Source organism: Trifolium pratense, linkage group LG7 (genome assembly GCF_020283565.1).
Source record: "Trifolium pratense cultivar HEN17-A07 linkage group LG7, ARS_RC_1.1, whole genome shotgun sequence".
NCBI classification, from domain to species: domain Eukaryota; kingdom Viridiplantae; phylum Streptophyta; class Magnoliopsida; order Fabales; family Fabaceae; genus Trifolium; species Trifolium pratense.
Genome location: NC_060065.1, coordinates 1,843,617 through 1,865,384, shown reverse-complemented (window position 1 = coordinate 1,865,384; position 21,768 = coordinate 1,843,617). Strand labels below are relative to the sequence as shown.

At 34.4% G+C, this 21,768-nt stretch overlaps 2 protein-coding genes across 4 annotated transcripts; one reads left to right on the top strand and one right to left on the bottom strand.

Annotated features, from left to right (window-relative positions):
- Positions 1-2,464: 2,464 nt before the first annotated feature.
- Positions 2,465-5,445, top strand: LOC123897472 (thaumatin-like protein 1b). Its single transcript, XM_045948128.1, has 2 exons — positions 2,465-3,661; positions 4,880-5,445. Exons 1-2 carry the CDS (start codon positions 2,895-2,897, stop codon positions 5,088-5,090), a joined length of 978 nt encoding a protein of 325 aa, XP_045804084.1. The 5' UTR covers positions 2,465-2,894; the 3' UTR covers positions 5,091-5,445.
- Positions 5,446-6,370: 925 nt separating this feature from the next.
- LOC123897471 (kinesin-like protein KIN-6) lies at positions 6,371-19,872 on the bottom strand. 3 transcript variants are annotated; one of them, XM_045948125.1, is made up of 32 exons: positions 19,300-19,872; positions 19,017-19,201; positions 18,300-18,423; positions 18,110-18,204; positions 17,452-17,587; positions 16,466-16,531; positions 16,213-16,275; positions 16,018-16,068; positions 15,789-15,871; positions 15,564-15,702; positions 14,755-14,797; positions 14,208-14,350; positions 13,873-14,058; positions 12,996-13,102; positions 12,833-12,899; positions 12,209-12,306; positions 12,029-12,104; positions 11,717-11,823; positions 11,535-11,613; positions 10,740-10,846; positions 10,566-10,641; positions 9,868-9,974; positions 9,673-9,748; positions 9,288-9,394; positions 9,100-9,166; positions 8,570-8,676; positions 8,386-8,461; positions 7,760-7,875; positions 7,585-7,660; positions 7,085-7,215; positions 6,898-6,976; positions 6,371-6,711 (listed from the first exon to the last, which is right to left on the bottom strand). In XM_045948125.1, exons 1-32 carry the CDS (start codon positions 19,753-19,755, stop codon positions 6,601-6,603), a joined length of 3,540 nt encoding a protein of 1,179 aa, XP_045804081.1. In that variant the 5' UTR covers positions 19,756-19,872; the 3' UTR covers positions 6,371-6,600. The 3 variants fall into 3 exon arrangements, with proteins under 3 accessions (XP_045804081.1, XP_045804082.1, XP_045804083.1); XM_045948126.1 differs by having other exon boundaries at positions 14,208-14,338; XM_045948127.1 differs by lacking the exons at positions 11,717-11,823; positions 12,029-12,104; positions 12,209-12,306; positions 12,833-12,899.
- Positions 19,873-21,768: the final 1,896 nt, after the last annotated feature.

Sequence of the window (21,768 nt, the reverse complement as noted above, 5' to 3'; positions counted from 1 at the left end):
TCCCATTTACCTTCTAGTTAGTTAGTTAGTTAGTTAGCATAATAATTAAAAAGTTGGAATTAAAAAGTTGGAAACCCCTCAGCATAATAATTAAACCAGCTCTGCTTTTCGTATAAGTTACATATTGTATTGTGTAACTTGAGCTACAATACTGAACTTAAATACTAGTATATGATTATGATATGTCACATTGATGGCATGTTTCGCACCATCTAGCTATACTTATGTCATGCAATTTGTTGTGCCTTGCTAATCAATCATATTTGTATCCTAGCATAAGTCTTGCTAGTAGGGCTGCATGATAACGTTTATACAGGATTTAGAACCGTGACGAATTTGTCATGATTGGAAACTACAAAAGCTTGGTGTTAGAAAATATAAATCTTGACACAAATTAATGGTATTAGTATAAATAATCTTCTAAAATAATATATTAGTATAAGTAAATATACCAACTCTAAATTGGTTTGCCTGCTTTTTGCATCATTTGATGTTATCTCAAATATTGGAAGGATGCGGATGCATGATTGCAGGGTAGCTTAAACATTGTTATCACTTCAAAATTCTTCTTCGACCAATTCATGGTAGAAGGTTACACATCAAATGTGGCCATTTTGTTTGGATTGATATGGAAATGAATAAAAGATAAAGCTATATTCGAATCTCTGACGAATGCTTGTTGTGCATAATTGGCCTATTGATAAATTGACAGGAATTATACATAATTTTGCTACATGTTTGATTTATTAGAATACCACGTTTCCCTTGGTGGAAATCAATTTGCACAGTCATTTGTGTTCTTGGTAAACTATTTTGAAATTTCAATTAGAGTTCAATTTTAACATATTGTTTGAGATTATAAGTCGGTGTTGTATCAATGAGTTAGGTTCAACCTAAATTTGTATCAAAATCTATCTATTGAGCCACTTATTATCAAATTATCGTTATGGAGCCACTCGGATTACACTTAAAATGTATTGTTATCAAGTGTAATTGAATTACGGAAAGTTACCAAATTGATGTGAAGAGTGTATTAAGAATTTCACATTGCATGAAATATGATTTGAATATAAATTTATAAGTAAAGACAACCCTCTTTTCATAATCCAATGAAACAAGAGTGACACAATCCATCCTCTACATAGTTTAAATGGACTTAACCTTGCCTAATCACTTTTAAAAATACATTCATTTTTTTGGACCCATGCTACAATTTTAAGAACTTATAATGATTCTTTATAACGAGTCTCACAATATAGCTCACAAGTCACATATTAATATTTTGTTGCATCTTAAAATATTGTACTAACAAATTTTTAAGAAAATGAAGTGAAGTTACTCATGAAATAACTCGACTCTTGGTGGGAAGAACTTATAAACCACAACTGGAGTGCTATAACTTGGGCTGTTTTTTTTTTCTTTGATGTTTTCTCTCCTCACCCCCCGTGATTCTTTTATACCCCCTGAATTTCCAATTTTACCCTTGCAAAAAACTTCGGTTTATAGAAACCGAAGTTTTTTTTGCCTTGAAAACCGAAATTTACTCAAAATTTGTACTAGAAAAAATTCAGTTTCTGCGAACCGAAGTTTTTTGTAAGGGCAAAATCGGAATATTGGGGGGTATAAAAGAATCACGGGGGGTGGGGAGAGAAAACATATTTTTCTTTTCCAATAATTTAACGACTCGTGTATTTTAAATGTGACAAACCACCATTTTGATCCTCGAATGTGTAATTTGTTGTCAAATAAGTTAATGTATAAAAATTGCAAATATATCCCCACATATGACTTTTTTATTAGTTATTTTGGTCCTTGAATCTATTTTAGGTGGTTAATTTTGTCCATAAAATTACTATCAAATAAGATATTCGAGATATATTTGCAATTTTAATACATTCAGAGACTAATATAATTAATTATACTTTCAAGGACCAAGGTGGTTGTTTGCACATTTTAACATTTCGTTTGGTTGAGCAAAAAAAAAAAAATTACGGATTCCAATGGATGAACTTGGACAAAAGTTAGTCCACGTTAATCCATTGAAATTCGTAATTTTCTTTCATTCATCTTTCTTTCCGCTCAACCAAACGGACACTAAATGTAAACTTCAATCTAATTTTTTTTGTAATTTTGATAATTTCAAGGACAAAAATAGTGGTATTTTTTTGTAAGGAATAATAATTAAACCTCAACCTAATTTTAATTATTTATTTATGAAATAATTGGTTAGAACTTTTCTTCCTTTTTTTTCCTTCACAAACTAGCTTCACGTGTGGATGTTTTCTCTTTAGGTCCTCCATGGTTCTTTTTTCCCCTAGATTTTACTTTTTTGTCCTTCAATAAAAACATCGGTTGCTACGAATCGCATTTTTTTTGCCTTGAAAAAAAAAATCGGTTTCTGTTAACCGGATTTTCTTTGAATTTGAACTAGAAAAAAGTTCGATTTCTGCGAATCAAAGTTTTTATCAAAAGCAAAATTAAAATATTTGGGGGTATAAAAGATACACGGGAGGCCTAGAAAGAAAACATCTCACGTTTGTGCTCCCATATGGGTCCCTTGAAGGCCCGAATAAAAAAGCCCGGTAAAATTCCTAAACAACTTTCGGAAAGAGCCCCAAAAAAAGGGAAAAATCGTGTTCATTTTCTATGCATTTAAGCAATATATATTTGTATAAGTAACCATACCCTATAGTATAAGCTAAAGTTAACGCCACCACCTTATCCCACAAAAAAAGACTAACTTAAAGCCACCTTTCACCTCCAAATTCCAATTCCGTAACCTTTTCTCCCCAAATTTATAGTATATTACCCTACAAAGAAGAAGTTGCATAACTAGCTTCTTCTTCTTCTTCCAAATTATCTAATTAAGTACCTACTTAAGTTCTAATAAGTACATGGATCAACTAATTACAAAATTATTTTCAATTTTCCTTACACTTTATATTTCAACACCAGGAGTAGCATCAACAACATTCACACTCCTTAACAAATGCAATTACACAGTGTGGCCGGGAATTCTCTCCAACGCCGGCGTTGCGCCACTTCCAACCACCGGTTTCGTTCTTCAATCCGGCGAATCCAAATCAATCACTCCACCTTCTTCCTGGGGAGGTCGTTTCTGGGGACGCACACTCTGTTCTCAAGACTCCACCGGAAAATTCTCCTGTCTCACCGGCGATTGTAACTCCGGCAAACTCGAATGCTCCGGTAACGGAGCAACACCACCGGCTACTTTAGCAGAATTCACTCTCGACGGATCCGATGGACTCGATTTCTTCGACGTGAGTTTGGTCGACGGTTATAACGTTCCTATGCTTGTTGTTCCACAAGGTGGCTCCGGTGATAACTGTAAAAGTACCGGTTGTGTTGAGGATTTACTCGGCGCGTGTCCTTCAGAGCTTAAGGTTACGAGCGTGGATGGGAAAGAGAGTGTGGCGTGTAAAAGTGCTTGTGAAGCGTTTGGATCGGCGCAGTATTGTTGCAGCGGCGCGTATGGTTCACCTAACACTTGTAAACCTTCAAGTTATTCTGAGTTGTTTAAGAATGCTTGCCCACGCGCTTATAGCTACGCGTATGATGATAAGACAAGCACGTTTACTTGTGCTTCTGCGGCTGAATACATAATCACGTTTTGCCCTTCCACTAACAGCAACAAACCCAGGTTAGATTCGTTGAATCACGATTACTATTAATTAATTACTATTAATTAAACTAAATTTCTCACGGTTCTACAGAAATTTGTTTTTAATTTAACGGTAGTAACTATAGAATGAAATATGAACGTTGGATGTGGTAATAAGTGAGTTTAACGGCTAACTGTTTTTTACTACTCTCTTTTTTACTTCAACAGCGAAAAAAAATCCTAACCGTTTTTTAAATGTTAAATTCGCTCTATATTCTCACTTGTCATAGAATAGAATGAAATAAACCAAAAATGAGTAGTAATTTTTATAAGCAATGTTAGTTGTTAGTATTATGATATTAATTTTTTCTCCTTTGTTGGGACTTGAACTCTGGACCTCCTGCTCGTTAACGGTTAGTTCAACTAGTTTAACCAGTTCAGTTATCCATCCCGCCCTTTTTACCTATGAATGTGATTTCTAGTTTCAGACTTGTTATTTAATTCATAATGTATATAATACACTCAACTTAATTTTAACCGTAATTTTATAATTAATTTAAAACACTTGTAACTATCTGCTAATCCCAATGGCGCATGGTAGTTCACAATTCTGCATCTGGTCTCCTATGTATGGGACTATATTTTTTGAAGAAAGGTGGAGGAGAATTCGTTTATGCTCCCCCATCACGATTATAAGCAAAATTCTAATTTTCAGATACATTGAATAATTGATGTATTTGATATATAATATAGGCTAAATATATCAGTTATAAAATAAATTTAAAAAGTGAGGCTTATAATTGTGATGGGGGAGTATGTTGGATCTCAATTGATTCTATGGGTGTAGAATATAAAATATAAATCAAGCACACATTAGGCAAAATTCACAAGCGTAGCTCACCAGTAGTAACTTTTTTACCTTAAATAAATCTAAACACTTATAGTAGTAGTAGTACAATTTTAGATTCAAGGTAAGAACATATTCATATTAGAATTTGATAAATTTTATTGGGTTTGACTCATTTTAGATGTTATATACTATCTCAAATTGATGAGACTTAAATATAAACCAATATTAGTGGCACATTAGATAGATTGATATTGAGTAGGGAGCACACAACTCATATTTACTTCTAATATAAGGTGTCATTCTTAATAAACTTAAGACTTATTTTTAGAAATACTAGTCTCTAATCAGTGTATAATTGGGTTTTCAGTAATACCTTTTAGAAATAATGCTTGTAATTGTTTTTGCAGTAAAAAATCGTGGGAGGGACAAAATCCGAAATCAGATGGCAGTGACTCATCATCATCACCCCAGCTTAACAACGGTTCAATGGTGTACGTTGGTGCATTCGATCAGAGTGAAATATCATGGGCCACGTGTACTAATGTATGGGAATCCCAAACCATTCTTCTCACCGTTACAACGGCTATGTGGCTATTGTGTCATTTTCTCCACTTGTAATCACCGCCTCCTTCAACATTTTTCCCTCAAAATTAGCTTCATGAGCCACGTTTCCCACCAAATTAGGTTCATGGGCCACATGTTTTGATCAACTGGGCCCTCATGGCCCATGTAAGTTGAGTATGGCCCTTGTATCCCAAAAAGCCCATATGATTAAAAATCTGTTGTTCTAAGTTCAACGCTTCGAAGACATTCTACACATGGATGAAAAACTATGGGAGTGGGTGGCCATTATTTATTTATTTATTTCCTTGTCATTGAGATTAATAGGTATACATAGAAATTAGAATAGAATTATTTGTATTGTGGACTATGGTATTCATTTATTGGTCATATAATAATAATAATATAACAATAAGCAAATGGCATGATTAGTTATTAAACAATGAGCCAATTTTAAGCAATCAAGTTTTTGGTATTCATAAGTAAAATATTATGTGCAAATCACTTTGATGTGATACAGTGAGAGGCGCTTTATAGTGGAGGCTACTTGGTGTTGGTGGAACACACCACACCAGCACCATATTATGTAAGATTATGAAATTCACTATGGACCCCATTACATTAGAGATGCTGCAAGTGGTGTAATCTCGCAAACGTCTAGCAACCAAGTGTTTATTCATTAATCTGAAATTTGAAAGATAATCTGATTCTATTATTGCTATTGTTTTGGATCATCCACTTAGTGCCCTATTATCGTCGGTTAGACTTAGAATTGAGAAAAACACAAATTGGTTTCATGATAAGTACATATAGCAGGCGTTATATAATATGTTATCCTTTACAGTAGTTGCAATGACTGCATCATTGTAGACATATGAACAACTATGTCGAATTATGAATAATTATACTTATAGTTGCATTAGATGAATTTTTGTTTATCAAGTAGTTAGAAGTTCACCTATTGAATTAAATAAATGAGGAGTTACAAATTTATGTGGTGACTTACCAACTGAGTTATTTTCACGTGACATAGGAGATGTAGCATTAGAAGATTTCTAACTCTATTTAAGTGAATTTAGGTTAGAAGGGGAGTCTTGAATTTTGACATGCTTAATTATTATTTATGGATAGTTGATGGTTACTTTTTTTTGAACAGCAAATATAAGATTCCCATTTTATAAAACCTCGCGCACTAACATGGCGCATCCTATCCTAATACTCCTACTGTTTGGCATAAACAATCCACCCACACCTGCAAGTAGAGAGTCCTCTATAAAGAGAAAAGAAGAGGATAATAGCTTACAATCCACCCACATCTACAGTTGTAACACCAGCTATACCACTAAAATGTGCTTAATAACTTACAAAAAAGTGAACAACTGACTTGTTAGCAGTAACTAATGAATTCAAATAACTAAATTAACAAATTACTATAAGGCATAACATACATTCCAAAACGGCAAGTCGTCATCAACCGCATACGAACATATAACTCCAGACATCAGTTCCTTGTCTCAGGCATAATTAATGTTTTTGCATTTTCTACAAAAAGAATTTGATGGCTACCCTAGTGACGAATATTGCTTTTTCTCTGTTGGAGCAAATTGAGCAGAGAGATACTTCCATTTGATCTTTTAGGATCATCACGTGCACCCAATTTCCTTGTGCTTCTATTCCCCTGCAAACCAGACAAATGCAATTAGTATTATGTGTTTCCTAAATCACTATTGTCTGTCTAATTTAACAAAACATCATATCAAACATAAAAACAGACGAGAAATACAGTTATTCAAGTGTAGGATGACTTTCAATTTCGTAGAGGTAACTGTACTGCCGAAAACATTATCCATCCAAAATAAAGTACCTTCAATTTATCGGTTTCGTCAAAAAGATCAAAGGTGCTCAAGTTTCTTGATAACATGGATGAGGAAGGCATAAGTGTCCTGATTTCAACATAACAAATACATAAAGACTGTAACTGGTAATTATGGAATGAAAACTATACAAAGACAAGTAAAAACACCGTTTCATTACTCATTTATAATAAATACCTTTTCGGCCTAGGAGGTTTACGGGAGTTATTGACTCCTTTATCAGTCTGGGCTTTAGTAGATGAAACATCTTTGGGCGATGAAGGATCCAAAATGTCAATTTTTGTTGATAAAGAAGAACCGAACAATTCCTGCAAGGTGATTTAACATTATGAAAGGGGAAAGCAGAAACAAACTCCTTGTAAGCTTAGCATGGTAATTTTAAGCAGATAGATAGAAGGACCTCATAAACTTAGTTTTCATTCATGTCAATTAGTGTTCTTGAATCATCATTTAACAATTTAAGCTTCTAGAACATATGGCTATTAAGTATCAACATCTTAAAGAAGCCTTTTTCAACAACTAATTTTAAACCTATGAACAATCATGGATTCAAAACAATAAACAAATTTTAAACCTATGAACAATCAAAGTCTTTTATAAAAAGAAATGTTTTATCGTAATCCGTACATCTTTTTTTTTTAGCAAGACCCTAAAAAACATGTGGAAAGTCTACTCACACTCGGTATCTTGCTCTTAGCATCTACTTCCAAATCATTATGATCCCCTGATTTTGACGAGGAGGACGAAACACACCTATTATATTACACCAAGAAGGAAATAAGGAATGCAACCATACTAACACAAAACCAAGAAAAAACAAAGCATGAATCGCACTCAAAAAGTATTACTCACAAGACTAAACTATCTGATTTTTCAGACACGAATTGTGTACAAGAAGGTCCAATCGTCGGCTCTTCACTTGAGAGGTTAAGTCTAGGCTCTGATGATGACTGTGTGTGAAATGTTTCCTGAAAAGAATGTAAGACCCAAATAATCAACATATAATATTAACAATATGAAGCTTGCATAAATTTTGTGGATGAACCTTTTCTAATGAAATATTTCTAATGCAATATAGACACAAATCACAACCATGCTGCTTCACATGTTAGATTGAACGCCTCAAGTAGCATAACTGTTTTGTTTTAAACTATTAACGCCTAATTTTACCCGCTAACAAGCCACTAAACACAAAACCCAACAATAACTATATGTATGACGAGAGTAGGAGTTAGGGAATCATGTTAGCCGCTAGCCAATCAATAGGTTCAAGCTAACTTAACTTACCACCAGATGAATTTATTTCATTTCAGATTTCCTCAACTAAATGCACACTTACTATCAAACTTAGTTTATTACTAAGTACTAACTCGCAAGATCTGAATTCAACTGAGTAACAATGTATCCTTCAAAGAACCATGTAGTATGTTAAAGCAGAGTGATTCATATCCACATTGAGATATGGAAAGTACACTCACACTAGGTATCTTGCTCACAGCATCAACCTCCAAAGAATTATCATGCACAGGCTCTGAAGAAGAGACCAAGACTTCCCTGCATTATTATTATACCAAGTAGGAAGTAAGCAAGTCAAGTATTTGTTCAAAGCTAAAAAAATCAAATAATAATAACACGCAGAAGATCATTAGTTACAAGACTAACCTATCTGATATTTCAGAGTCTAACGTCGTACAGGTGGCACCGAGCACATGCTCTTCATCCGAATGGTCAATTCTAGGCTTAGATAATGACTTTGCACTGAATGTTTCCTGCAAAGAATGGATAATCAAATAACACGCGCACATATAATATGGCAGTTCAGACATTAGATGGGATGCCTCAACTTGTATAACAGTTTTATTTATCTATCAAAGCCAAAATATGCATGCTATCATGACATTAAGCCCTTCAACCCAACAATTAATATATGTCAAAGGAAAGTAGGAATTTGAGAAACAGGTTAGCCATTAATATTTATTAGGTTAAAGCTAACTCAGCAGTCAGCCACTTCAATTAATTTACATGACATAAAACCCCAAATTAAACTCATTTCTAGCCTCAAGCTTAGTTTATAATTGAACTGAACAGTTCATAACTCGATGAAATTCCATTTTCTCCTTTAACGAAGTAATGAATAAAGTTTAAGCGGATTGATTCATTTATAATTATAAGCATATGGAAAATCCTCTCACCTTAGGTACCTTCCTCACAGCATCAACTTCAAAAATTTCTGGCTTTGATAAGGATGCAGACACTTCCCTGTATTATCAAATCAAGAATGAATTAAGGAAATAGCAAAAAATTCCAAAGCCCAAAGAAAAAAAGAGCAGCGATCACATGTGGAAGAATAGACAAGGAAATAATATATCACAACAATAACCTTTCGGAGTTTTCAGAATCTAAAATCGTACTAGTAGAACCAAGCATGTGCTCTTCATCCGACTGGTCAAGTGTTGGCTGAGATGATGACTCAAAATGAATTGTTTCCTGGAAAGAATGGGCAAGCAAATAATATGTATATTGATACTACAAGCTAAAGTCCAAATGCATTTTGCAAAAAGCTAACTCAGCAGCCAGCCACTTCAATTAATTTACATGACATAAGACCCCAAATTAAACTCATTTCTAGCATCAAGCTTAGTTTATAATTGAACTGAACCGTTCATAACTCGATTAAAGTCCATTTTCTCCTTTAATGAACTAATGAATAAAGTTTAAGCAGATTGATTCATTTATAATTATAAGCATATGGAAAATCCTCTCACCTTAGGTACCTTCCTCACAGCATCAACTTCAAAAGCCTTACAAATTTCTGGCTTTGATAACGATGCAGAGACTTCCCTGTATTATCAAATCAAGCATGAATTAAGGAAATAGCAAAAAATTCCAAAGCCCAAAGAAAAAGAGGAGTGATCACATGTGGAAGAATAGACAAGGAAATAATATGTCACAACACTAACCTTTCGGAGTTATCAGAATCTAAAATCGTACTAGTAAAATCCAGCATATGCTCTTCATCTGACTGTTCAAGTGTTGGCTGAGATGATGACTCTAAATGAAATGTTTCCTGGAAAGAATGGACAAGCAAATAATATGTATATTGATACTGCAAGCTGAAGTCCAAATGCATTTTGCAAAACAAACTAGTCAGTGAACCATTTCTTATGAAATAAAAAAACACAATTATGTCAATTCAGACATTGGATGGAATGCCTAAACTACTATACCAGATTTATTAATCAATTGAAGCCAAAATTTACATGCTATCAAGAAATTAAACCCCCAAAACCCACCAATAACCAATTGTCATGGAAGTATAGGAGTTAGGGAAACAGGTTAGTAATTAATGAGTTCAAGCTAACTCAGCTTGCCACTAGTTCAATTGAACACGCAAGATATGCACTAATTTGACCCGCAATCTCTCCTCAATGGACTAATAAATAAAGTTCAAGCATATTGTTTTATTTGTGGAATCTGTAATTGTGCCTAAAACAGCACACCTCACTTGTATATATAATGTGATTACAATAAACGCAGTGAATGCTAAACTTGATTGAAAGCTTAATCTACTCCCAATCACTAATATAGTACAGCTAACTAGCTAAGGATATAAATATGTGACTAATTCCAACAATTAGATTATGGAAAGTCAACTTACACAAGGTATCTTGTCTGCAGCATCAACCTCCAATGCATTAGAATGCCCTGGCTTTGACAACGAGACAGAGAGTTTCCTGTTTTATCGCACCAAGCAGGAATCACAAAACAAGTATAGGAATTTTAAGACCAAAATAAACAGGAATAACAAGTGGAAGATCATTAATCACAAGACCTTTCCGGTTTTTCATAATCTAACTCTGAACATGTAGTACAAAGCATATGCTCAGCATTTGACTGGTCAAGTACCGGCTCTGATGATGACTCTGCATTAAATGTTTCCTGGAAATAACAAATAACCAGTCAATATAAATAATAATATTGCAACCCGAAGTTTACTACATTTTTAAGGACAGACAAGTTGGTGAACCAATTCTTATAAAAGATCACAAAACACAAATATGTCAATTCACACATTAGATGGGATGTCTCAATTAGAATGATAATTTAGATAATCTAACAAAGTCAAAACTTATAAGCTGTCAAGACATTAAGCCGAAATTTATAAGCTATCAAGACAATAGGGAAACAGGTTAACCATTACCAGGTTTTTTTTGACAAAACCATTACCAGGTTAAACCTAACTCTTCATTGGACAGGAAAAGCATAGGCTCAGAAGAAGGCTGTGCATGAAATGTTTCCTTGAAAGAATGGATAACCACATAAGATACATACATAACAATATTTGAAGTATAAACCTCCCATATATTTTGGAGAAAAAAACTAGTGCTCAACTATACATATATAACAATATTTGCAATATAAACCTCCCATTTTCAAAAAAAATTAGTGCTGAACTATCCATACATAACAATATGCAACAATGCAGATTTCCATCAGTTCACGCATTAGATGAGATGCCTCAACTAATATCACAGTTTGCATGCTACCAACACATTAAACCCAATAAACTAACAAGAAAAGTTTTAGAACATTGATTCATTTATTAAAATATGGGAAGTTAACTCACACTAGATATCTTGCTCACAACATCCACCTCCAAAGCATTATTATGATGTCCTGACTCTGTTGAGGACACTGAAAGTTTCCTGTTTTATTACACCACGCAGTAATTAAGGAACAAGCATATTCATTCAAAGCAAAGAAAAATGAAGAATCACATGCAGAATATAATTACTCACTATTACTAACCTTTCTGATTCTTTAGAATCTAACTCAGCATTCGTAGTACCCGGTGTATACTCTTCATCTGACTGGTCAATTATAGGCTCAGATGCTGACTCTGAGTCAATTGTTTCCTGAAAAGAAGAGACGACAAAATAACAATAATAGTGGAATCCAGTTGGCACTTCAATACAATAAAACAAAAGCACGCAACACAATTGCGGCAGTAGGAAAAAAGGAATACTGAAGGAGGGTGTAGAAAACATGTTCCCTAAATTTAAACAGTCCATAAGTTTTAGAACATTGATTCATTTATTAACATATGGGAAGTCAACTCACACTAGATATCTTGCTCACAACATCCACCTCCACAGCATTATGGTGCCCCAAATTCGACAAGAAGTCCGAGGGTTCCCTATATTATCACACCAAGCAGGAATAAGGGAACTAGTGTATTAGTTCAGACCCAACAAAAGCAAGAAAAAACACAACCAAAAGATCATTAGTCACAAAACTAACCAATCTGATTTTTCGTAATCAATGAAATGATGACGTGGATGCTCGTCATCTGACTGTTCAAGTCTCGGAAGAGATGATAACTCTGCATGAAATGTTTCCTGGAAAGAATCGAAAACAAAATAACATATAAATATAAAATAATATAGTGATCCGGCGTTCTCATACATTTTGAAGGACAAACTAGATGGTGAACCATTTCTTATGAAAGCGCACAAAACAGTATTATGTAAGTTCACACATTAGATAGGATGCTTCAACTATTATAACAGTTTTATTAATTTATTGAAGCAAAATTTACATGCAATCAAAACAACTTAGCCAAACAATGGCTTTTAAGTTTCATATGTTTTAGATTTGCCATTAGTTGATTTTTTTTGGGGTATTAACCCTCTGGTTCCCAGGGGAAGAGGGCCCTGGTAATCTAGAGTTCGGCCGCAAGGTAAGTAAAGTCTGGCCAAGAATTGTTTCAACAAAATATATGCTCACTCTAAAGCTTAGCTTGTTATTGAACCAGCAATATCTGAACTAAATTAAGGCAAAAACACTCAACCAATTAACTAACACAATAGTTCAAGAAGATTGATCTATTAATCAACATATGGAAAGTCAAATCACACTATGTACCTTGCTTACATCATCAAGCTTCAAAGCATTATGATATCCTGACTCTGTTGAGGAGACTGAAAGTTTCCTGTAGTATTACACCAAGCAGTAATTAAGGAACAAGCATATTAATTCAAAGCAAAGAAAATGAAGAATCACACGCAGAATATTATAACTCACTAACCTTTCTGATTCTTTATAATCTAACTCTGAATTAGTAGTACCCAGTGTAAGCTCTTCATCTGAATCGTCAATTATAAGCTCAGATGCTGACGCTGCATCAATCCTTTTCTGGGGAGAATGGACAACAAAATAACAATAATATTGGAATATGAAGTTTGTATACATATTGACAAATCAACTAGTTGGTGAACCATTCACTTAGCACTTCAATACAATAAAACAAAAGCACGCAACACAATTGCGGCAGCTAACACATTAGATGGGACGCCTCAACACATTTACTTTAATCTACTTTATAATATATTTACCTGATAAGAGAACATTTAAACAAAATTCCAGCAATAACTATAACTATATATGTCAGAAGTAATTAGGAGTTAGGGTACAGGTTGGCCAACTAATTTAGCTTATTTCATATCAACCTGACCTTGTCAACATTATGTACAATTATTCTCAAGCTTAGTTTACTTTTGAACTATCAAGATCTGAGCTCAATTTAAGGATTGATATTATGTGCAATTATTCTCAAGCTTAGTTTACTTTTGAACTACCAAGATCTGAACTACATTTAAGGATTGATATCTCCTTGAAAGAACCAACAAGTTCAAGCAGATTGATTATGCAGTAGTTATTAGTTAGTAAATCATAATCATCAAGATTTATCATGTAGGGAAGTTGAAAAACAACTAACTGCTCGAGCATCCAGCTCACAGCGTGAGTTTTGATGATAATCAAGGGATATTAGATACAGTAAAGTTGCATCTCATTCCCACACAGAATGCCAACTCTAGATGAGTATATTAAAGGTTAATGAGCATTTAAGTTGCATTAACTGAATCCTGACAAGAAAACAGGAAAATATTAGTGCAATACTCAACCTCTTGGTCCAAATTATGTGGGTGATCATGATCAACTGATGAACAGTCTTCAGTATCGATTTTTTCGTTTCCTCCTTTGCAACAACAGGCAGCCCTAAACTCATTCAGCTGCGTTTCCAACTCTATATTTTTTTTCTTTTCGTATCCTATGCTTTCATTGAGACTTAGTATTTTGCTTTCCGCAACCTGATTATGGAAAGAAAAAAAAACAAGTAATTATAATACGCATATAGTTAGATTATCTGTGGACATCATTGTACGAAGTACGATAACAAATGAGAAAAAAATAAACTATGGTCGTGAAAGTAATGATTGATACTGGTAAAAAGCATTACCTTCAGTTTGGAATTATATTCCTTCAATACATTCCATAAGACTCTTGCAAAATTCCTCATTATAATGTGACTTCTATCATTCCCAGAGTGGCTATCACACTCCAACTTTAAAGAGACAGAACTGCTAGCATCTAATTTACACACTGTTGATGTATCAGTCATAAAACTATAGTCAAGACTCAAGACGATAGTTGCTGGTCCAAGAGACATATTTTTGAAGTAAAAGTATTGTGTAGTATTAGTATAAAAAAGTTAAATTGACAATAGGACACCTCAAATGTTAACATTGGGTACATTGTCTCTGAAGGCCCAGTGTTCAAATTGAATCTACTGGAACAGAATAGGTTACCATTTGCTATAAAAAAGTTAAATTGACAATAGGACACCTCAAATGTTAACATTGGGTACATTATCTCTGAAGGCCCAGTGTTCAAATTGAATCTACTGGAACAGAATAGGTTACCATTTGCTGTGCAGTATCTAGCAGAAAAGGCATAAACAGAACAAATAAATAAATTTAACACAATTTTTAAATGTCCAGAATTACCTTTCTTCGAAGTGATACATTCATCAACACCCTTTTCATCATTCTGAAGACAGAAATAACTATTAGGTTTTACGATATGTACATGCTAAATTATTGTCATACTAATAAATATATGAAGACCATTTTGTTAAATGTTTAAATTTCTAACAGTAAAACATGCTGCTGCCAGTTATTGAATATCAACGGTCAAGATCAAAAGTTTATAATAACTAATCATGAATAAACCATGCTATGAACTAATTCTTATTTAGTTTCAGATAAGCATGATGGTATGGTGAACACAAAAATGATGGTGCTCTCACTTGTATATACATCAAATTAAGCCTCTAAATGCATGATAGTTTTTGTTTTGTAAAAGTCAAAGCAAAAGGTGTATCTCCAACTTTTCAGCAATGTCCCCCACCTTATGTTGCCAAATCTCAAATGTCTCATTTCCAAAATGGACTGATTACATTTCTTTCTAATTACTAAGAAGACATCCTTAATTTCCAATGTTTAAACAGAAATGTCCTTATATCTTCCATGAATATTTCTGGCATTACACACTTGTGAATTGTCTTTATGACACCACAAGTTTATAAGAGCTGAGAGCTCACAACTTGTTCCAACAACAAATAGCTTATGCAAAGAGTAGTAAAATGCAGGCCAATATTCCTTCCCGTTTCAATATAAAAGAATATTAAAGCTATATATTATAGTCGTCATACACCCATTCATATATGAAATATTTAAATGAAAATTTATAAGTATCAAATCAATCTCTACTGATTCTTTCAAGAAAAGAGCCAAGAAAGGAAGTGAAAGTGAACCTGCACAGTATGTTCACTAACGAGTCTCATTCTCTTTAAATGTGCTAATGAAGGCAATTGCTTTGCATTATCAATTACGGAAGAAGGTTGATGATGCCTTTTTTTGGGAACCATATTTGATGGTTCAACTATATTATACCTAACAAGAATGAACAGAGATACTTAGAAACCATTCTGAGGTAAATATGGAATTCAAGTTAGATTGTGTGATGAAAAGAATTTTACTTGATTTGCATGTAAGGAGAGGCCTGTCTAAGTAGGTGAGAAGTATCGAGATAATCATCCTCTCCTGACTTTGCTGTTAAAAGCTGCCAACAGCAGCAAAGAGTAGAGTTTAATACTAGGAATTGGCAAGATTCAAATATTTGGAAAGATAAACTCAACTAGATATCATAAAGGCATGTGATTCTCATGAAAAAGAAAACTCCCATAAGGCAAAGTTATATCCACATACCAAGGTCATGCGCTTCTTGCCCTCTAAATAATCTCGCAAATACCTTGTTAACTGCAATAGTGGTAGACAGAGTCAAACATGAAATCCTTTCACATTTCAAATTTCAAAGTTATTATCCAAAAAAGATGTCTATGACAAATAGAATGTTGGCATTTTTTTTGTTGAATATGCCATTAGTCATCAGTAAAGTGATACCATAGAATTTTGAAAGTGCTTCTGCAATTGTTTCTTGGGATTTTTTTGGTGCTCCAATAGAGACTGTGAAAAGAAAGAAATTATCAGTGTACACAAAAAAAGAACAAACTAGGGAAGGTAAATGTGGAACTGGACAAGAGAAAAAAAAGATTTAACTATTCTTAAACTTCAGAAGCAGTGTAAAAAGCAACCGAGTTCTAGTAATCAAAGGCATTATGACTTGGATTCATAATTTGAAGTGTAGCCTACATACTCTTAAACATAAGCCAAACACCATCAATGTGTTGTTGATAAAATTGCTTTCAACCAATCTTGTCCCCTACAACATCACAAAGAAAAGTTGAGATGAGATTAAAAGCAGAAGATTAACAATAACAATAGAGTTTTATCCCATTAGGTGGGTCCACTAGTCACTACATTGATCAATCAACCCCATTACAAGTGTAGTCAATATTGCCTATGAGATTAGGAAATGATGGCGTCAAATGTACCAAAGTTTTGTTCCTAGAATTGAGAAAATTTACTTTTTGATCACATATTTTATCCATACATCAATGAATTTTACTTTGGTAATTAGTAGACTTACATTACTTAGACTTTATGAATCCCGTGGGATGCATTTTATTTATAAAAAATTACAGGCTACATCGAAGATAAATACTTGAATATTAAAATGTTTATAGGTTACACACACAAAAGATTAAACCAGAGAATTTTGGGGAAAACTTTTTCTCTAACACACAACATCATCCATAAGTAAAAACAAACACACTGCCCTCTTCTTAAAAACTATCTTCCTCAATTCCTCTCACTCAACTTTTCTCCATCCTTTCTACCCTTTCTATCCCTCAAAATACTTGCAACGTGCATCTACTACAAACAACAAACAAAAAGTTGTGTCATAACTCAACTACTTGCAGTGAGTTGTTCAGCTTATGCTGTCTCAATGTGTATTGACTAATAAGCATGCCCAAATAGCATTGTTGATAAATATCAAGAATAAGTGCAGGCTTAAGTGGTAAAAGCATTGTTCATATAATATGCAGGCACCTGTAGTTGTCTAAGCCTTTTTAGTGACAGCCTTCAAGAGATGAATGTGTGTATGAGTTTTACAAAGGACAAAAAAGGTAAATGAAATATCATTTCAAAAATACCATTACAATTATAATATCCTAAAGTTCAACACACCACAATGCTCAACACTGCTTGGTAGTATCATAATGGAGAAAAGGAATGAACCTGATTTCCTGTTCTTTTTTCTCTTTCTGCTCCAGCAAGGTCAATGATAGTCAAAACAGCATCGCTTGACTTATAATTGACCACTCCTTTCCATTTTTTAGGAACATCACGAATGCTTATGATGCACTGTGACCGACTACAGGTACAAAGAAGGAATCAGACCTTAATGATCATAAAAAAGAATGGTTGTATAGTACATTAGTCATTAGAGAAAGGTACCAAGGATCAGAACAAGTTGTGATTCATAGAAGAAAACTTAACAAAACTAGCAACTATTAACAATAGATTTATTCAAAATATGCTGAGCTGCATATCATTGTCGATATTTTCTTTTTTTACTTTACTGTTTCTATCCGTTTTTGGATGAAAAGAAGCCTTTATTTGTAGCAAACCAAGTACTAGCATCTAAATACAGGACAATATTTTACATGCTGATTCTATTAAAAAATATCACATAAATATTCAGTGTAGCACAGGCCTTCTAGTTAGTTAATTAATTAGTAGAGGTGCTCTCAAGCGAAAGAACCCACCACATACTTCAAACAACCTCTTCTATAATTACAGTATATAAGGCTTTCCACGGGAAGAAACACAAAGCCACCAACAAAGGAATTTGAGGAAAGAGGAAACGTTCAAAAATTCCCACATTAAAACCCACCTTGACTGACTGTTTGTATTTGTCATTGCCGTTGCACGTTTTATCACAGCATGTGCTATCAAGGATTCTGCCTGTTCAGCATTAGAGATGAGAACCTGTTTGCACAAATGCAGAAAGTGACAAAAAAAAAAATTAAAAATACTAACCATGTCATACACATCCAGTAAAATAAATAGATGTAGCTATAAACCTCTTTTTGGCCTCTTATGGTGGATTGTTGCATACTTAGTTCGCCGCCATCTGGTAATAAATCAAACAGTTTTTCTGCTTTTCCTCGTTCAGTATATATCTCAAATATAGCTATGTAAAAGGATCTGCCAGTTGCACCAAGGGATGAAATTGACATTTGAATTAAACAACATAAACAATCAAGCACAGTTGCAAATGATTTTCTATAGCTTGTCACTATTCTGCGATGTTCATGCCATTACTGAGAACAGTTGAACTTACAAAAAATCCCTTGAGAGTATTTTGACAATTACATAAGCTCTTTAGAAGCTCAAATGCAAGGTCTGATACTCTAATTACATAACATAACCAGATACAATGCATATCTGTACAGCTTAACTTAAGCTTAGTGGTGCATTTGATTTACTAAGTACCGGTTTATAAAAACTTACTAAAAATCCCATAAATAAAATAAATGATCAAAAATAATCACTACGATTTTCTCAACAACAGCTTCTCGTATAAGTTGAAATTAGATAAACATGTAAGAGATTTTTTCTTGTGTCCACAATAAATTTATTTTGACTTACAATCTCTCACAAGCTAGAAGCTTTTTTTTTTACACAGTCACAAGCTAGAAGCTAAATGAAGAGTTACTTGACAAATAATTTCCATAACTGATTTTGAAAATGGTAATGAAATAAACACAGGTCAGATAATTTGTAACACACAAGCATACCTAGCAGACTCCGTCTCTTTGAAAATATGTCGCAAAACAAGAGGCACCATACCAGGGTCCCTTGGGGTTCCGAAAACGGTATGAGTCTTACCGGAACCACTAGGACCCAATGCAGCCAACATTCCACTTTTACCCTTGATAAACTCATCCACCATTGGTTTCACCATTCTATCATATACTTCAACCTGAAACAAGAAAAAATCAATCACACTGTTAGCTGCAAAAAAAAACCACCAATGCAATTCCGAAAAAAATTGAGAGAAAAAATTACCGTTAACATTACCTGAGATGAATCAGAAGAAAAAACGTGAGTGAAACCACCGTAAGTTTCTGATTTCAGTCTCTTCGATTCTTGCAAATCAGAAGGAACTAATAACGTTACTGATTCCGAATCGTTAATCGAAATGCAAGAAGAATAGCTCTTCTTCTTGGTAGAGTTAATCCCTGATGTTGTGATCTTTTTCGCTGGGTTTTTAGGCCAAGCGGTTTTTGCTCTCGCTTGGGGAGCTTGAGTGGGAGATTGAAAAGGTCTGATTCTGAGGAAAACTTTCAGATTCTCGTTCTCCGATGTTGATGAAGGATTTTGTGGTATTTGTTGAGATAACAAATCGTCGTTAGGAAATGGTGTGATTCCGTATATGTTTGAACCTTGTGGTAGTGGGGTAGCGCGAGCTCTCCGGGGAGGGTTCCGGCGAACGGTGACGGTGTAAGGGCATGATTTTGGGGTAGCGGTGTCCATTGTTGGTGGTGGTGGTGGCTTCTCCGTCGGAAATGGCGGAAATGTTGGGGGTTTTAAATTTTGGGGGAAAAGGAAAACAGTAACACTAGGCGAGAATTTGAAATGGCTCTGCTTTTTTACATCTTTTTTCCTGAGACAAAACTTTATATACACGGAGTGAAGTAGAGTAGTGAATTTGAAATGGCTTTGACTTTTTTTTTTTTTACAAAGGGGTCTAAGCCCAGAAAAAAAAAACTAAACAGCAATGATCCTAGGGGTAGTTATCCCCATAATATCAGCTAACAGTAACAAACTCATCCTGAAAGGGCAGCTATCATATAAACGGCGACTCGGACCATGGTCACAACCCATATTAGCAAGGGCGTCCGCACACGCATTTGCCTCACGATAAGAGTAACACACCTTAATCTCCTAATTCAATGCAAGCAAGCGACGGATCTCCTGGACCAGACGCCATCCAATGACACCCCCACCATTATTGCTATTGAGAGTCTGAACTACAACACGCGAATCAACATGCACTTTAACCTTTGTTACCCCAATATGACGGGCAAGGCAAAGACCATCATAAACACCCCAAAGTTCTGCGAGATAAGCACTACAACGGTCCAAGTTTCTGGAAAAAACACCTAGCCATTGCCCTTCTGAATTCCTAATTAATCCACCACACCCTGCTGTTACATCTCCTCTACTAGCCCCATCCGTATTCAAACTAACTCAGCAGGACATTGCCAAGCAATAGCAATCTCTACTCTCTGTCGTTCAGCCGTCATAATACCACTAACATCCGCTTGCTTGCATTGTAAAATCCAATTCAATATGTAACTTCATGGTTGGAATGGCCTCAGTCGAGAGCCGCCATGAACATCCCTGTTGCGCCATATCCATAAAAAGTAGCAACTCGCAGCCCACACGCTTGCCCAATTTATGTTGCTATCTCGGCCGAGCTGCTGATGCAAATCCAGCGTTATCCAATCGTCAATCGCAGTAGTAAAGAAAAGTTCCCTAGCCTCGTTGTTTAATAAATTACACCACACACTCTTTGCTAAGGGGCGGTCACTTAAAACATGCATCGTATTCTCAACAACATCCACACAATGGCAGCACCAAGGCTCTCCAATATGCATTTTGCTCTTCCGAAAATTAGTTATTAAACGATCATGTCGAATGAGCCAAACAATTTAACAAAGCATCTAACTCGCTCGGGCACTGTAATTTTCCATATATGTTGAAATGGCTTTGACTTTTGGGAAAAAAGATTATGCATCCAATCAAATTTGTATGTATAGAGAGCCTAAAATTATTTTACACGTGCATCCTATCAAATTTCAATACGTAGGATTCTTGTGAAAATATTTTAGGAATTAACTTATAAAAGTGGCAAGTTTGATTTGATTTTATGCATATGTAAAAATATTTTACACAATGAGTGCATAACAATTAATCTCTTCATAAAATTAGTCACCTCATTTCAAAACTACTCGTTTTTTTTTCTTTTTGGTACAAAAATAAAATACTCAGTTTTAATCATTCTCATAATTTATTAATATGTTTATTTTTTTTGTTACAATGGAGCCAAAGAGTACCGAACCTATGACCTCATGCATACTACTCAAATCTTTTACCACTGGACAAAACTTAATGACTTAATGTGTCATCATATCATATCATATCATATCATATCATATCATATCATATCATATCATATCATATTCATATTATACTAAAAGATGGTAAACTTTGAGACACAAATCCAAAACCCTAATGAAACCCTAATTTATTAGCCAATTGGTGCTCTACACATTTGCATAATGTCCAATTGAATCTTGCCAACATATGGTAGTCTGCATCAATTATATTGGACCTCTCCTTGCACCAATTGGAAAGCTCCACTAAACACAAGAAGGCAGCAAGTAAACTAAGTGACATATGGTAGTCTGCATCAATTATATTGGACCTCCCTTTGCACCAATTGGAGAGCTCCACTAAACACAAGATGGCAGCAAGTAAACT

Bases quoted from the DNA above. Each gene is read 5' to 3' on its own strand.
- LOC123897472 (XM_045948128.1), top strand. From the start codon at position 2,895: ATGGATCAACTAATTACAAAATTATTTTCAATTTTCCTTACACTTTAT. The intron at 3,662-4,879 runs GTTAGATTCGTT...TTGTTTTTGCAG, and splicing joins ACTAACAGCAACAAACCCAG to TAAAAAATCGTGGGAGGGAC.
- LOC123897471 (XM_045948125.1), bottom strand. From the start codon at position 19,755: ATGGACACCGCTACCCCAAAATCATGCCCTTACACCGTCACCGTTCGC. The intron at 19,202-19,299 runs GTAATGTTAACG...TTCTTGTTTCAG, and splicing joins TTTCTTCTGATTCATCTCAG to GTTGAAGTATATGATAGAAT. The intron at 7,876-8,385 runs GTGAGTGTACTT...CATTCTTTTCAG, and splicing joins CTGTGAGCAAGATACCTAGT to GAAACATTTCACACACAGTC.